This window comes from Oryzias latipes, chromosome 23 (assembly GCF_053564925.1).
Source record: "Oryzias latipes strain Hd-rR chromosome 23, Olatipes_Hd-rR_3.1".
Taxonomy (NCBI): Eukaryota; Metazoa; Chordata; class Actinopteri; order Beloniformes; family Adrianichthyidae; genus Oryzias; species Oryzias latipes.
In genome coordinates, this window is record NC_136259.1 from 23231245 (window position 1) to 23248038 (window position 16794).

Genomic DNA, 16794 nt, shown 5'->3' on the forward strand with positions numbered 1-16794 from the left:
TTCATTCTGATCATCGTCTTGCAGACAAAAATAGATCCATGAATGTCTTTGTTTTCCTCGTCTGAGCTGGAATCTGGATCTAAACTGTACGGAATTTTTGTTTCACCGCTAATGTTAGCTTGGGGGTGTAAGGCGTTGTAAGCTAGTGAAAAAGCATGTAAACAAAGGGATGATTGGAAATAAAGTTCAGTCCAAACCTCAGAGGCAAATTTCTGATGAACTCCTGCCGCTCTGTAGAAACTATGTCCTAGAAAACAGCACAGTTTTTCTCACTTTGGCTAAAAACTGCATAATCGTAATTAAAAGACCACGGGGAACGCATGGAAAACAGATCAACAGATGATTAGAGTGGGACTCTGAGATGTCTGTACCATAAATGATTTCATTTGTTCACATCTGTATTGTGTCGCTAAAACAAACCAGATTCTTCTGACAAAACTAGCTCAGTCACTGGACATGTAAGCAAAACTTGGCAAACAGAAAAGGGTTATTTTTCAGATTCTATTTTTAGCAAAAAGCTGAGTCAGAAGAGGAGATGACCGAGCAAAACTGTAATGAGCTGAAGTCACATTTTATGTGAAAAAGGCTTTGAATTATTCAACATTGGGTTAAAAAAATGACTAAAGGGGCTGCCAAAAATTCCGGGGTTCATTTTTTTATTTATTGGCTACTAACAGTGTTTTTGTAATCACTTCTGCTGCTTTTCCTGCTTCTGAGTGTTTCAGTTACTGGGAGGATGAATGAATGTAGGCGCAGGTGGAGGTGCCTCCTCCCCCTTTGACTGCATTGGGCTTGCAGTGCACGTTTTCCCTGAGCCTCCGGGAAGCACGCTTATAAATAACCAGGGGTCCGTTGGACTCCGTTCTGCTGGAACACAAATCTAACACCGTTTGCTGCCTCCCAAAGGCTCACTGCATCTCCATATTTGTCCGTGGAGCGGCTCCACATTATGGGGCTGTTTGGTGAAAAAAAACTCAGGAATGTAGGTGGAGGCTGACACGGTGAAATACTGAAAATGTATTTAAATGTACAATCTCCATGAAGTGGCGAGGCTGAGCTGGAGTTTGATCACCACACGTTAATGTAATGAAGACACGAATGGATTTACATTTAGATGTTCATGATATAATTTATGATTTCAAATGAAATAAGCCAATTACTTCAAAACAAAAAGAATCCTTATATTTTATATAGCATCCTAGAAGTGGGGAGGCATAATCATCTTCGCAATATATTTATCAGAAAAACATACACCTTTTTTAAAGTAAGAATTCAATATTTTATTTATAAAGCGTCTCACCTTTGTGCACTTTAAATCAGTGGTTATGGAAAACTGTCCTTCATAACCAAACAAGTGTTGTTCAGAATGGAAATGCATTTTTCATATTTCCATAGCATCAGAACATTTAGCTAACCGAATTCATGGATTTGTCCGGATTTCTGAGGCTCGCTCATGTAAAATTAATTTTAACCTGAAAACGAAACCGCACTCTGGTTTTGCCAAGTGCTCATTTATAATAACAGCAATGGAACTTATGGAACGCCGTCATGTCATCTTTATTTTTTTCAGGGGTTGGAGGGGTCTTTCACTAGTTGTTCGCTAATTTTGGTGAGTTTTTGAGTATGTGGCAGGGGTGACATTTTTGCTCAAAGGCGCAGTTAGAAAGAATTGTGACAACAATCTGGTCATTACAGTCCAGGAATGCTGCAGGACTGAAGGATCACTTGACAGGAACCTGGTTAGATTAAATTGCAGACGTGAGTCCTGCAGAGGTTATCTCCTCAAACCTGTGCCTCCATCCGCACACAAACAGTTCATTCACATGACTGTGATGTGACACTGCTTCCCAAGATTGGCTTTAGCAGCCTGCTTAAACCTCTCTTCTCTGTTTAAATCTCTCGATCTGGATTCTCCCAATCCCATTATTGTCTTCCAGCACTCAAACGTGCACCAGTCTCAATGTGCCAGCCTTTATCTGGCACGCCGGTTTAGGCAGCGCGCAGTTAGAGCGAGTAATGGATGACTAACGCAGTTTTATCTGTTACACTCACTGCTTTAAGCACTCATTTGTAGGAGAGGACCAATACAGACTGAAGAGAGTCAAATTAATGAATTCGGCTCATGTTTTCTCTTTCCAACACAGCTGATCTGTTTTCTGCTCTGTCTTTAATTTTTTCCCCCCATTTTAATCCAATTAAAGGAAATAAAATACTTTATTTTTCTTATGAAATTCGTGTGCAATTGTCTGAAAAACCTAGCTCTGAAAATTGATTTCTCTTTTGAGAAGCTGCAAGCAGCTTTTTTCCTGCAGAAGTTGATCCTTTTTCACAGCCTTTTAACAATCTGCACCCCTGGAAGTCAGAGCAGTGATGTGCGGTGGGGCACATATATACTCCCAATGTATTTACCTATTCAAAGAAAAATGTGTGTGAACATAGCATCACACACACACCAAATCAGAATTCGACACATTTTGAAACTTGTTTTTCAATTTTGAAGCATGAAGCCCTCAAGCTCCAGCTTTGGATTTTACATTTTGATTAATCGTCCAATTTAAGACCTTTTGGGGGTTGAGATATTACATCTACCATTTTTGCAGTCAATCAGAGCAAACCATAGAATAAACTTTATTACCAACCACAGAAGAAGAGGTGTGAGCTCACGTGCGCCCTCTACCTTTGAGGCAGAGCTCCTGCCTGTCTTACGCAATCCAAGTACTAAATAAGAAATAGACATATGTGAAACATATCAACTGTTGGATGAAAAGTGAGAACATATTATCTATACTACAAGTCGCAGCAACCATAAATATGCATAATAAAGAAGAAAAAAATATATCTATGTCACACTTTTGGGAGAAAAGTGCAACGCTTCCGAACAACCCCACCAAGCCGGGTTTAATGCTACGTTCACGCCGATTGCGATTTGTGTGTCGCTGCCTCTCGTTTGATGCCCGTCAAATTCGCGGCTCCACACTTGTTCAACAATAAGAGTTTGCAATCAATCCAGAGTACACGGGATTGTGCCATTTAATGTGAGGCAGAGCTTGGTGCTGTCTCACCTTGCTGTCTGTCCTGTAATTGAGCAAGAAGTACCCAGAAAAATGAGTTTTTGATTTCAAAAGGTATAGAAATTCTTAATATCATACTAAAATTGCACGTTTAGCACAGTTTGGTGGACACACTTACCATCAGTATACATCTTATGATGGCAGGTGAGGCAGTGCCTGATTCAGATATGTTCCCATCCCTACACAGTCATTGCTACAATGAGATGTCACTGTGGTTAAAAACCTGTGTAACTGTGAGTGAGGCTGGATGCACATTTCTCCTACACAACCCTGAGTGGATGGAAAAATACGAGGACCGTCTGCCTGCTGATTGGTTTTTGATCAAATGCTTTAACACTCATTAGCTGAAGGGGAAGGATTATGTTGTTGAGGAGAACAACATGTTTACATTCTCCTTGTTGTATATCTGCAGCCCTGGATCAAGTTGTCGGAAAATAATTGATGGTTTGAAGGAAGGCAGAAATAGCTGCTGGTTTTGAATGGATAGCAACAAAGGGAGATATTTCTCAAGGCAATTTCCTCTGTGCTTGTTCCTGCCTCCCCATGGCAAGGTCCCCCCCTAGATGAGCTGGCTCAGTGGGAGTGGAGGAGCACTCTGCTGGCGCTCTGCCTTTTTTCAGTTGCACAAGATCAACCCAGTTTTGAATATTTGAATACCAGGCCTGATGCAAATCAGTCCTTAGGACTATAGCAAAGCTCCTGATTTTATTTTAAGTTTCAAATGTGTTTTCTTTTAAAAGACACAGAACTATATTGGTCATTGATAGTTCAGGATTTTAATCTTCAAATCCAACATGAAAAGGGAGCTGATAATTTGATTGCTGAGGGTTTCTTACGGGGAAAAGGTTTTTTTCTTAACTAGGGTATGTTAAAACTGAGGCCATTATTGTTTGCATGCAGCAACAAAGCTGTCATTTCTTGTTTGTTGAGAAAAGGCTTTGGTCCTTGTAACATTGGTTAGTTTTGTAAATAGTTGCTTTAATTGTAAATAAATCCTGGACGAGCCCCCAATTTTTATCACGTCCATTTAAGGGGATTGTAATATTAAGGAAAGAAGAAAAAATAGATTAAACTCAAAAACTCTTCAGTGAAAATTGTCGACCAAACCACACAAAGAAGCCCAACAAGGAAATAGGCAAACCCCCAAGCCATATATCATAGAATGAAGAAAATTGGCCACTAAAGACAAAAAAATCCCGGACAAGCCCCCAAAGTAACATTATGCTCCAGTTTAGGGGATTGTAACATAATGAAAAGAAGAACACAATAATTGCCTAATGACTTGAAAGATTCAAAGTGTTTATTGTCACATGAAGAACAGTGAAGTTCTTAATGAAATTCTTACTTTGTTGTTCTACCTCACAAACTAATACACAAATGGTACAACCAATAAATAGTTAAAATGTAATATAGAATAAAAGCTGTAATGGAGTAGGCAAACATTAATCTGATGTGTATTGTGTACAATAAGAAATACAATTTTGCATGGCATAGTTTTTTAGAAGTAGCATTTAGTGTAATGGAGTAATTGCATGGCCATGAGTCCTGTCAGCTGTTCAGTAGTCTGATATCATTGGGGGAAAGGAGAGTTTCTGAGTCTTGTTGTTTGGATTTCACACTTCTGTACCTCTGGCGAGAAGTGTGAATAGTCCATGTTGTGGGTGGGTGGGGTCTTTATGTGAAAACATTCACAATGAAATCTCTCAACCAAACTAACAAATGAGTAAACGCTCAAACAATAACATTTAAAAAAAACTGGCCAGTAAACAGTTCTTAAACAAAATAAATCCTGGACAAGCCCCCAATTGTACAATCACCTCAGCTGGGTCTTAACAGCATCATGAACAGCTGATAGGCGATACCCCCCAGATCAGATGATGTTTGCTATGCTCTTTGTTCAGACATCTGAACGAGTTCTCCTCTAACTTAATCTGTGTCACAGGAAATGGGTTCATTTCATTTACTAAACTAAAACAGCTTTTAAAAACATACCTGTGATAAATTAAACCAGTCTGTTAAAGGCTGTTTTTGCAGCTGTTTAATGGAAAAATCATTTTTTGTGATGGAATGGCGATGGAGCAGTCAAGTTGTCACTTTCTGAACTTAGATTGATGGTGTTTGCACACATGAAAGCTTTCACATTGAAACACAGATAGCTGTAAATGTTGATTCATTAACCGATTAAACCAGCAGGGCTTTACTGTCTTTTCATGCCCAGCTTACCTGCTGGGAAAAATCTCATTTACTTCAGAGTTAAAGTAACTTTATCCCTTGGTTTTCTTTAGAGAGATTGAGTGAAACGTTCACACCACAGTTATCATGAAACTTGAGAGCTTTGATGCAAATTGAGGTCTAAAAACTATCCTTCATTCAATGTGAAGACCTAGGTCTTAGGGAGGTTCGAAGTTTTCCTCATTTTTAGATTATTTTTAATGTCTGGATCCTGATAATATGTACCAGTATGTACTCCTGTTATTCCTTCACACTCAGTTTGATTGGGTTACAAATGCTGAAAACATCTGTATTTAGTTTGTTTTATACTTAAGAAAACTAAACTAGCTAGAAACTCCATGCAGTTACAGCAGCTGCTCATAGGGGGCAGTATATCCTGGAACCATCTGTCACTGAGGGGAAAAGCATGAAACCAAATCTCTTTCCGTCCCACTAGATCCTCCAGCTGTCATGAGAGTTGATGCTTCCTCCCTACAGAACATTAACCAGACATTTTCCAGCCTTATTGTGTTGTGTCTTTGGATTCAACTTGTGTTTGTTTTTGTTTGCCGCATACTGTAGGAAAACCGCACCACCAAGTTTGTTTACCAGTCTAATCTCCTCATTTTTCAGACTCACCAGCGTTCGCTCTTTTGATTGGCACCACAGTGAACCTTTGCTCCTCCCAAAGGAAGCAGAAGCCGGTCCATGACCGTAAACACACTGATTTGTTGCACGACCTTTAGTTCTGCTTGGGGACTTTCGATTATTGTGATGTAACTTCAGTGGATTCATGAAATGTCACAGAATTTTTTAATCAGTCCAGTTATTTTCTCCTGTCAGTTTTGTCACTGATGATGGAAAACTGGAGTCCACATTTTACACTTCATAAAGCTCTGAACTCTTGTCGTCAGTCAGATCCCACATTTCTCGTGGTTCTACAGGAACTCAAATGCATTTCCATAAACTCTCTTTTCTGTTGTTTCAGGCTTAAATCCACTAAGTTATGAAGCTTTAAAGCAGGATTTTCCTGAGACAACACCTTTTCACAAACTGAAGATCTACTTCTGACTTCCTTTAACTGAATTGTGAGATATTTTCCAGACTTGAGATGAAAATGTTGGATGAAAACTTAAGGAATTTTTTTCAGTGACACTCATATTCATTAGGTTTGTTAAATCTAGAAGAAAAATCTCTGTATATTTCAGAATTTACCTGAATAAACAAATGGTATTTTAAAACATCAAAAATTAAATGGAATTCTCTGCAAAGCACAATTCAGCTACCCTACATCTCACAACTTTGTTTAGGTTTGATGCTATTCTGAAGGATCTGTACATGAAATCATGAACATTGTGTTGGGGTTGGTCTCCAACCTTTTCAGGTCACGGACTGGTCCGCACATGTAGACATCTGACTTTTAAAAAAAAACATTTTCTTCCTGTGTCTCTTAACTTGTGAGGATAAAGATTACCTTCCTCCTCTATAAAATATCTGCAGCTGCTCTAAACTTTATTCATTCCCTAGATTTCATGTAGGAACCGTTCAAATGTGAAAGAGATTTTACCTTAACTCATAACTGTCACAGTGAAAGCTACAAAATAAGATGCCAAACTTCAGCCTTGTCCAAATTTGAATGACTTAATCAGCAGCATCCTCGTAACATTAGACAGCCACTTGCTGAATATTCTGCATAATTATTTTTATGGGAACCACTCTCACAATAGATCCTGGTTTTGGTCTGTTAAATGCAGTTTTCTTTTATTTTGAAGTCGAACGCTCCTCTCCTGTTTCCTCTCTGGATCTTCTCTGCGTACAGAAACTCTTTACCTTTAATTGTTTTTTGTTAACTTTGCTAGCTTGGGGGCTTCTTTTTAGCAGTCGGAGCAGCCGCTCTAAAAAAGCAGCGAATGGATTTTTTGAAACATGACTGAGCAACTTGACGAGCATTGGTGGAGGGAATCCAGTAGTTTTCCAAAATAAAAACTTCCTTCAGAATTAGTGTAGAAATTAAACAGGAAACTGGTACCAACTGTCCCACGGATCGGTACTGTTCCACGGTAGTGTTGGGAATCCCCGTTGGATCTGCCTCTTAGCTTGTGGATTTCAAAATAAACATAATTTCCTCCTGGATGGGATTTTGATTCATTTTTTTATTCAGCCTAAAAAAGATTTAAGCTTCAATTTTTTAATTAAATCTTGTGTTGACCGTGCTGTCTTACAGAAGCCTTAATTCTGTTTTTCTATTTGACTTAAAGTTCAGCAGCTTGATTATCATTTGTTCATGAGGTGGACGTTTTCCTCTTCCAAATGTCCGTAAGTGTTATTAACTATTTAGGTTGCAGTCTGCTGAGTTTCTGCAAAGTAAGCCATAACACTTTCTTTACCAACAAACAAACGTCAGTGGAGGTTGATTTTCATGTCTTCTTTTAAGTTACAGTAAAGCATTATTGTAGATTTATAAAAGTGAAGAAAAACCATCATTTTGTCTTTTATATGTAGAAGCATAACGCTTTCATTTGGTCTGTTGGCTGCTGGAGTTCCACACAGGCGTGGATTTGTGTTTGATGTTCTGGCCGTTCCTCTGGAGTCAGACGACGAGCATTAGAGCGGCGACTTCGTGGCATCATGATGACTTCCTGCATTTATGATCGCTGACTCTGCAGGCTTCTGTGAACCCAAAACAACAGAACCCGGCTGTCGTGAGAAACAAAAGCAACCAAAGCACAAAACGGCGGCCTCGGGGTCCGCCAGCAGTGTGCGCTTTGCTGCCACTGATGTTTTACATAATGCTTTTGTCTGCGGGGGCAACAGAAGGCTCTGCGGGCTGTTTGTGGCCCCGGGAGACCCCGGCTGCCTCTCAAACACTGTCAGATCTTCAAGATTTACTTTTCCCGCTGCTGGTTTTCTCTAAATCCTCTGGAGGTTCCACAATCATTTCTTAGCTTTGATTTCCTGCAGCTCTTCATGGTGGAGTCAGTGGCTAAGTTTCGGGACAGAAATAGGTTTTTCCCTGCAGAGACGTAAACACGCCGTTCCTTCAGCATCAGCAGCTCCGTCTGACAGCAGATTCTGAGGCAGGATTTCGTCTGACTTTTCTGCTTCCACCTCTGTGTTTCATAAGACTCTGTTGTTTGGTGCAGCAGAGTAAATATCTGCTGTGATGATGAACTTTCAGACGACCCCTGAAAGTTGAGTCATAGCATCTGCTGCCATAGAAATGGTGGTTTAATCAGCAGACATGCATTTGCTTTGTTAGCATGCCAATAAGGCTTTTTCTGCAGAATTTTGCTCTTTGCGTCATTTGTTTAGTTATTCCGTGATGACCCAACTCCACAGAATCAGCCAGGGCAGCTAATTGACCGTCCACAGATGCAGGAAGCCAAGAAAAATGATCCCACGCATCGCTAAAGTCCTGAGGGGCACAACACTGCAGAACATCTCCATGTTTGCTGCTGCAGCTTTGTGAACAGAGAAAATCTCTCCGAGTTCTCCCGCGTCAGGTCCATCACCTCTGCAGGTTTCATGAAAGCTAAAAGCTTTGATGTCGCTGCGTTCACGCCGTGTAAAACCACCACTGCTGTGTCCTCAGGTGGACCGCAGCAACGATGTCAACATCCTCAGCATCCCGGTGCCCATCCGGCGAGGCGGCTCCGACTCCAACTTGGACGTGGTTGACAGCATCGGTCATAACGGCGTTGGGCTGGACTTCACAAAGGGAGCGCTGGGCATCAACAGTCTGCAGCAGAAGATCCTTAAGGTCAGGAGAGACGCTCACACAAACCTTAGTGTCTTTTTACACAAAGCTCTTGGGTTTTTTAAAAGAATAATTTACATTTTTCAGACTGCTGCTGATTCTGCAAAGATTTGCACCTTTTAGCTTTTATTGAAATCCAATTAAAGAATTTTCTTTAGTCTCTGTCGGTTATGATGCTGTTTGAGCTTCAACTTTTTTCTTGTTTGAAAGGAAGTTTTCCCTCTCTGCTTGCAAGCAGGTTGGTTTTGCACAGAACTGTTGGAAGCAGCAGTTTGGTTTTCGATCGTTCATCAGCATAAATAAATCACCTCTTGTAGGTCAGCTGGAGACTTGGAAACATTCACTGTTCAACCTGGGAATTGAACCCCCGAGGAACAGATTAGCTAAACTCACTGATCTGCAGCGACCCTCAAACAACACAAACTCTCATGTTTTGTGCAAAAATAAAACTTTGCTTGTACAGGATATCCTGAAAGTCATTTTATTTAGTTTTTTACAGTTATTTCCTGTTTGCTGAATATTTCCCACAATAAAAGCTTTTCAAATTTTCATTTTTTGTCTCTAATTATTTTTAGTTAGGACAGGAGGTTCATTTTTAATTTAGTTTAAGTAGAAACATGTTTGTTTTAAATAATGTATTAAGTAATGAGTAGGAACAATCAAGAAGACTCACATTTAGGGGTTTTATTTAAATAAAAAAAACCTGTGCAGCTTGTTTAAATTTAGTCAAATTTTAAAATTTTGTTGTGTGTTTCAGTCAGCAGACTTACTGTGTGGGGTTCCCCAGGGCTCTGTTCTGGGCCCTGTTCTGTTTCTCCTATACATGATCCCTCTTGGAAAGATCATTCAGGATTTCAGTGATGTTTCCTTCCATCTCTTTGCTGATGATATCCAGCTATATTGCTCTTTTAAGCCCTCGGAGACACACAAGCTGGATTCTCTGATGAACTGCTTGATGCAGATAAAACAATGACTCTGTAAAAACTCCCTGCAACTAAACTCAGAGAAAACAGAAAGCTTAGTTGTTGCCCCTGATGATGCATACCAGGGATTAAGCAGCATTTGGGTTCTCTTGACCAGGCTGTCAAACCCAGCCTTAGACATTTGGGTGTCATTTTTGACAAAGATATGTCACTGGAGCAGCACTCCAAACGGCTGATCAGGAACTGTTTCTTCCAGTTGAGGAACATTTCTAAACTACGGAAGATGGTGTCATATGAAGATGTAGAACTTCTTATTAATGCATTTGTTTCTACACGGCTAGACTACTGTAACAGCCTGTTTTCCTGTCTGAATAAGAAGGAGCTGGCTCGCCTGCAGCTGATCCAGAACTCTGCTGCGAGGATCTTGACCCGCACCAAGAGAAGAGATCACATCTCCCCGATCCTCAAAGCTCTTCCTTGGCTCCCGGTTGCTTACCGTTATCAATACAAAATCTTAGTTTTGACTTTTAGTGCCCTTCATTCTCAAGCTCCTCCATATGTTTGTGATCTGATGGCCCCCTACAGACCATCTCGTGCACGGAGTTCTGCGGATCAGAACCTGTTGATGGTCCCTCGCACACGGTTCCGAACTAGAGGAGACAGATCCTTCCAGCTGTCGCTCCCAAACTCTGGAATGAGCTTCCATTGTCCCTACGTTCCTTGGACTCTGTGAATTCTTTTAAAAGTCAACTTTTTATTTTTGCAAAGCATTTTAACTGAAACTGCTTTTATTGGGCTTGAGATGATTGTTTTATGTGGTTTATGCTTTTTATCTTTTATGTTTTTTATATGTGTATATATACATATTTTAACCTGTGAAGCGCCTTTTGACTTTCGTTTGTGAAAGGTGCTATACAAATAAAATTTACTTACTAACTTACTTTTTTGTAAACGCCATAAATTGGATTGGATGATTCTGTGCAGAGGTCAAATTCTGGACTTTATATTAAAAAAACCAATTTCTGCCCCTTCGGTTCAAATCTTAGGTGACGGAGCAGATCAAGGTGGAGCAAACGGCTCGCGACCAGAATGTTGCCGAGTACCTGAAGCTGGTGAACAATGCCGACAAGCAGCAGGTTTCCCGAATCCGTCAGGTCTTTGAAAAGAAGAACCAGAAGTCTGCCCACAGCATCGCTCGGCTGCAGAGGAAGCTGGAGCAGTACCACCGGCGTGTGAAGGACAGCGAGACCAACGGGAGGCCCGCCCACAAAGATGGCGGCAGCAAAGACTCCGGCTCCCACAGTAAGGAGGGGAGCCTGCGGGACGTCAGCGCCACTGGGCGGCACCAGGCGCTGGACAAGGTGAAGACCCTCGGGCCCGGCGTGACGCTCTCGCCGCCGTTCTTCCTCAACAAGCCTCGAGAGTTTGCTAACCTGATCAGAAATAAGTTCGGCAGCGCCGACAACATCGCCCACATGAAGAGCTCCATGGAGACGGGGGCGGGCCTGCAGGTGGAGGGCGGGGGCCGGGGCCTGAGTGGCAGCGCCACCACAGTGGCCAAAGCCACAAAGTACCAGAGTGATGACGAGTGCTCCACCGGGACATCAGCCTCTGCGGACTCGAACGGGAATCCTGCGGGGGGCTCGGGGGCCGGTTCCGGGGGCCCCGGCAGGTCGGACTCCACCCTGGAGGTGCTGGACATGCTGCGCGACATCAGGGAGGCTCAGACACAGCTGGAGGATGAGATGGAGACGCTGAGCACACAGTTCAAGAGAGACTGCAGCTACTTCACCCAGGTGATGCAGGAGGAGCGCTACAGGTGAGCAGCAACCCCCCCCCGGGAGCCCCTCCCGCAGGTTGAACCTGTCCGATAATTTGTGAGCCTCAGATGTGACACATTTTCACTGTTCAGGCTAAAAATAGAGCCTCCAGATGAAGCACTGAAGTGTTTCTGCTCCATCTGCACACAAATACTCAGTTATGCATCTGTTTTCTCATCCCCTTCACCGCCACCCACTCTGTGTGGGCGTGTTCTTCTGCCAGGTGCGAGCGCCTCGAGGACCAGCTGAACGACCTGACGGAGCTGCACCAGCACGAGACCAGCAACCTGAAACAGGAGCTGGCCAGCATCGAGGAGAAGGTGGCTTACCAGGCCTATGAGAGAGCCCGGGACATACAGGTGAGGACCCCCTTTAGGACAGCAATGTCCCAGGGACAGGCCGCCTTAATGTCACACAACATTTTACAGGCTAAAGTGCACGGCTGGTGTTTTTTTTTCTTAGCATCCAAGTGTATCTTCATCCTCTGTGGAATATCTGCAGCTGCTTTAACAGTTATTTGAACTAGATTTCATGTAAGAACCGTTCAAATGGGATTTAGATTTTAACCCATAACTGTCTAAGTGGAAGCTAGAAAATCAGACGCTAACTTCTGCCTTGTCTGACTTTAAAGGTGCGACAGATAAATACTAAACAAAAAAAAGTCACTAAAACTGTTATTTTCTTTTTTTTTCATTCTCCATTTTGTCTTTTTTTTTAACTTGTCCTGTCCAACAGCTGAGCAGACAGATGAGAGCTGAAAGCCTCTAGTGTTGGACATATTTTACTGTTACAATAGGGGTTATGAAATGTTTGATACACGAGGTGTATATTTAAATAAACCCCTTTTTCTAATTAAGGCTCAACTTTATTCATCTTACTTATATCTGTAACAGTCTTTTGTTGGACCGGACAGAAAAGAAAACAAGGGAAGAAGAGAGAGCCGGGGGGGGGGGGGTTAAAGAGGAGGGGAGGGTAGAACCGTGAAGCAGCATGCTGGATGTTTACAATCATTACAGTCAGGTTTATAAGTATTATAAATCCAAAAGGGGGGGGGGGCCTGTCCAAACACACCCAAATGCCACAAACATACCTGTGGGTTCCAGAAAAACCCACATACAAAGCATGTCAACATGTTCACATCACAATACAACTGATGTTCAAACACGCACACTTGTGCATTCGGACCGACACGTGAAATATTTCATTTAATCACTCAAACTATTTGTGCAAAGGTGAAATAGCACCTGTGCTCAAGTGAGTGTTCATGTTCCTTTAAAATGGATGATGGAATGTAAAAAGAAGGAGGGAGAGTACCCAGCCATCCCCACACCGAGACTCCCGCCGTGGCAGTAGCGGCAGCCCCCCCCCCCACCGGCAGCAATTATAGAACAGGTGCCCGCTGGGCGATCACATCCGCCACCCAGGCCAGGGCCAGCAGGACCGCCAAGGGGGCCCCCATAGCCACAGAGCAGGGAGGCATGGGGGAAAAGAGAGTGCAACCCCCAGCCCAACCAGGAGAGCAGCACCCCCGCCGCGCCGGCAGGGCCCAACGCGGGGCCCCGCCCCAGGAGAGCACCCCGAGCCCCAGACAAGCAACCCATCGCCACCCAGAAGATCTGGGTGGCCCCCCACCCCGACCCCGGTCACGGGCCAGGGCCCCCCAAGGAAGACACGCCCTACGCTCCTGACATCCGCCCACCCAGTCCACGGTTTGTGCAGATGAGAGCAAGGCAGGGGCCACCCACCCCTGCCCATGAGGAAGACGCCCCAGAGCAGTGGGGGTCCACTAGAAGTGTTGGTACCATGGCCAGACTAGGCTCACCCATAGTTGGAATTTGGATAAAGGCCAGCGCTCGAGAGCAAGGACCAGAACCCACACCACAGGAACACGGACACCCCCAGGCTCAGGTGTGATTTTCTCAACCAAAATAAACATGTTCCCAGTTTTATTTAGCAGACAGACACAAAACTGGAAAAAACAGACTTTCAAATCACATAAATAGTTGGTGTTTGGATGTTTGGTTCTGATCCAGTAAACCTTTGTGTGTGTGAGGACAGTCGGGTCCTTCTGGAGCGCCAGCATTTTCCTTTCTAATCAAATGAACTCATTTCCGCTGTGATTCAGCTCTTCCTCCCCAGTGGTTGTCAGGTCTTATAACCCTGCTGTCTGTTTGTGTCTCTGTGTGTGTCTGTGTGTCCGTGTGTGTGTTCAGGAGGTCCTTGAGTCGTGTCAGACGCGCGTCTCCAAGCTGGAGCTGCAGCAGCAGCAGCAGCAGCAGACAGTTCAGCTGGAAAACACCGACGTCAAAGTGCTACTGGGGAAGTGCATCAACATCATGCTGGCCATCGTCACCGTCATCCTGGTCTGCGTTTCCACGGCGGCCAAGTTCACCGCCCCGCTGCTGCGCAGCCGCCTCCACCTGGCGCTCACCTGCGTGGGCGTGTCCGTGCTGGCGCTACTGTGGAAGAACTGGGAACATTTGCAATGCTCTTTGGAGCGGCTGCTCCTCCCACACTGACCCGGGAACCGAACCGAACTGAGCCTAAACCTGAAACGTCGACCGTCAGTCGCCATGGTGACAAAGGTGGAGTTCACATGTAGCCTTACACCTTTCCCGTCCCCACCTGTGCTCCAGAGATGTATTCTGTGACCCAGGCTGGAACCGCTCAGCCAGAACCGAACCTCCAGGATTCCACAGCAGTGTGTGGTCGTGCCGTCTCCACCAGGAGGCGCTGTTTGCTCCGTAATACTGAACTCATGGAAAAGGAGCATTACGCTGAGGGTTTGAAACCTCCAAACTGAGCAGAGATGCTCCTCCACCTGAAGGTTGACTTCTGCTGCGTCTCACTGCCGCTCCTTAACATGGATTGTAACGATTGTTGGCGTGTGAGACGCTCGTGCACTTCATCCGTTTGAGCGTGTGTGCTTCTGTTCTGTCCTTCTGTGTGTGTCTCTACAAGCTCATGGAAAGTCCCATCTTCTTTGACATTTTGGGGAATTTTTCCAGTGTATGCAGAAGGGAAGGTCTCCAGGAGATTTGCTGATTCAGCATTTCTGTCATTTATTCTCTGAAAATCTTAGATCCTGGTTTTTAGCCTATAATATCTCCAAACTGCCCTTGAGCCAAAGGAATGTTTTTTTTCCTGTCAAACCTCTGCTCTGCTGGGTTCATTTAGAGCTTCTAACTAGATTATCTTGTCCAGAACTTTGCTGCTTGACTCAGCAGTTCACACGGCAGACATTCATGTTTCTTGGAAACACTTGGAACTTTTTTTTTTTTTTTGCTGGCATTCTGATTTCCTGATCAGGTCAAAGGCCGTCTGTGAGGAACGTGTTGATCTCTGGGCTCTGGACTCGATCACAAACCAACATCGGCTGCTTCATGTTGGACTGTTTCCCAAAATGTCAAATCCTAGAAAATCTTCTGAACTAACGTTTTTGTTCTAAAGACAGAGAAAGAATTTATCCTCTTTTTGGCAGGAAATGTGTTGTCATGCAAAATAGATTTTTCTAAGTTGAGAAAAAAGAAATGGGTGGAAAAAATAAATAAAAGAAATCCTATTGAAGTTTTTTTAAGTCATTTTTACTTAAGCCTGTGTGCTGCATTTATGTCCAGTTGGAAAAACAAGAATTGAAAAATTTTCTCCTCCGTGAAGCCTGGTAACACCGAGTGATAAACTGATTTCATTTCCTAACAGCGCCAGAACTCATTTTGAGTTGAAAGAGCTCCTCTCCACCTTTAATGTCAGATTCTGAGCCGTTATCACCTGCAGGTTAAAGATATTGCTCTTTCAGAGTGTCACTGCCTTGCTCTAAAGCAGACTTTTCTCCCTGGAAATCACCTAAAGTTTCCAATGTTTTCCCCGCTGGACCGAATGCGGCCTCAGGCTGGATGAGAAGCTCTGATCTTCTAACCCCAGGATGGTTTTGATAATAAGGGGTAGAAGTGTTTGTTCTCCTGCTGTGATGTTTTTTTGTGCTCCTTTAAAGAAGAGCAAAAAACTTTAAAAAGGAAACTTTCATGTTGCTGCTTTAGTTTCCACGTCTCTCATTAAACTGGCTGAAATGTTTGCAAAAAGCTCTACCGCTATTTTATATTTGCATCTATCCATTCATTTTGTTTCCATTTTTTAAATAAAAAATAAAGATTTTTATTTCCAAAACTCTGTAAATCCTTCCTTCATGCATTTTAAAGTAGCCTTTCCTCCGGGATGACAAGTGAAGATCAATCCGCTCTGCAGACATCACAGAGAATTTATGCATAGAACCAGACTGGATTACTTTAACTGACAGCGACGCCATGAAGCTCTGCTGCAGACAGGAACATCCCTCCTTCCTGGTCATCTGATCACAAGAACAACAAACCGATGTCATTTAAACTCAATTTAAATAAATTTGAGTTCTAATTGAATTAAAGTATTTTTTAGGAAAGCAATATAAATGCTACTAAATCCATTTTTTCACACATATTGCAGCAATAATGTCTCCTAATAAATCCTTTTTTCTGGTTTTTGTTTTTGCTGTTACTTTGAATTTGATGCATTTCTAATTAATCATTTTTAGTTTTAGGGAGCAGATCATCAAACATGTGGGAAGCACTGACACCTAGCGGTCAAATGTGAGTAATTTTGTTTCCTTCAGTAAAAAAAATCTAAAAGTAATTCATAACTTTTAACCAATACACAGGATTGAACTAAATCAATACAGATTAGTTATAAGTGGAATAAATTTTTTTAATGAAACACATTAAATTCATTCTATAGATCTATGTGCTCTCTTTCTACATACTACACTAGATATATTGTACTGACATACTGATCAATAAAAACTGAAAAATGAAATCTTTTCTGAAAAAGTAAAAAACCTAAAGACCAAATGAAGAGACTGACTGACTTTAACATATATGTTTAGATGAGAATTCGACACAAAACGTAAAAAAGTATGTCCCTTCCTCCTCCGCTCCGCTAGGGGTCGACAAGGAGCTCAATTTCTTGTTTTGGCGCAAAGCGGA

General features: G+C 42.7%; 1 protein-coding gene across 2 annotated transcripts in view; it reads left to right on the forward strand.

Annotated features, from left to right (window-relative positions):
• LOC101171048 (transmembrane and coiled-coil domain protein 3) overlaps window positions 1-15946 on the forward strand; it is a 54071-nt gene extending 38125 nt beyond the window's left edge. For both annotated transcript variants that reach the window (XM_023952238.2, XM_023952239.2), the window contains exons 2-5: window positions 8875-9042; window positions 11009-11781; window positions 12006-12141; window positions 13996-15946. In XM_023952238.2, the coding sequence (XP_023808006.1) occupies window positions 8875-9042; window positions 11009-11781; window positions 12006-12141; window positions 13996-14301 (1383 nt within the window). In that variant the 3' untranslated portion in view covers window positions 14302-15946. The remainder of the gene's footprint in view (window positions 1-8874; window positions 9043-11008; window positions 11782-12005; window positions 12142-13995) is intronic.
• Window positions 15947-16794: the final 848 nt, after the last annotated feature.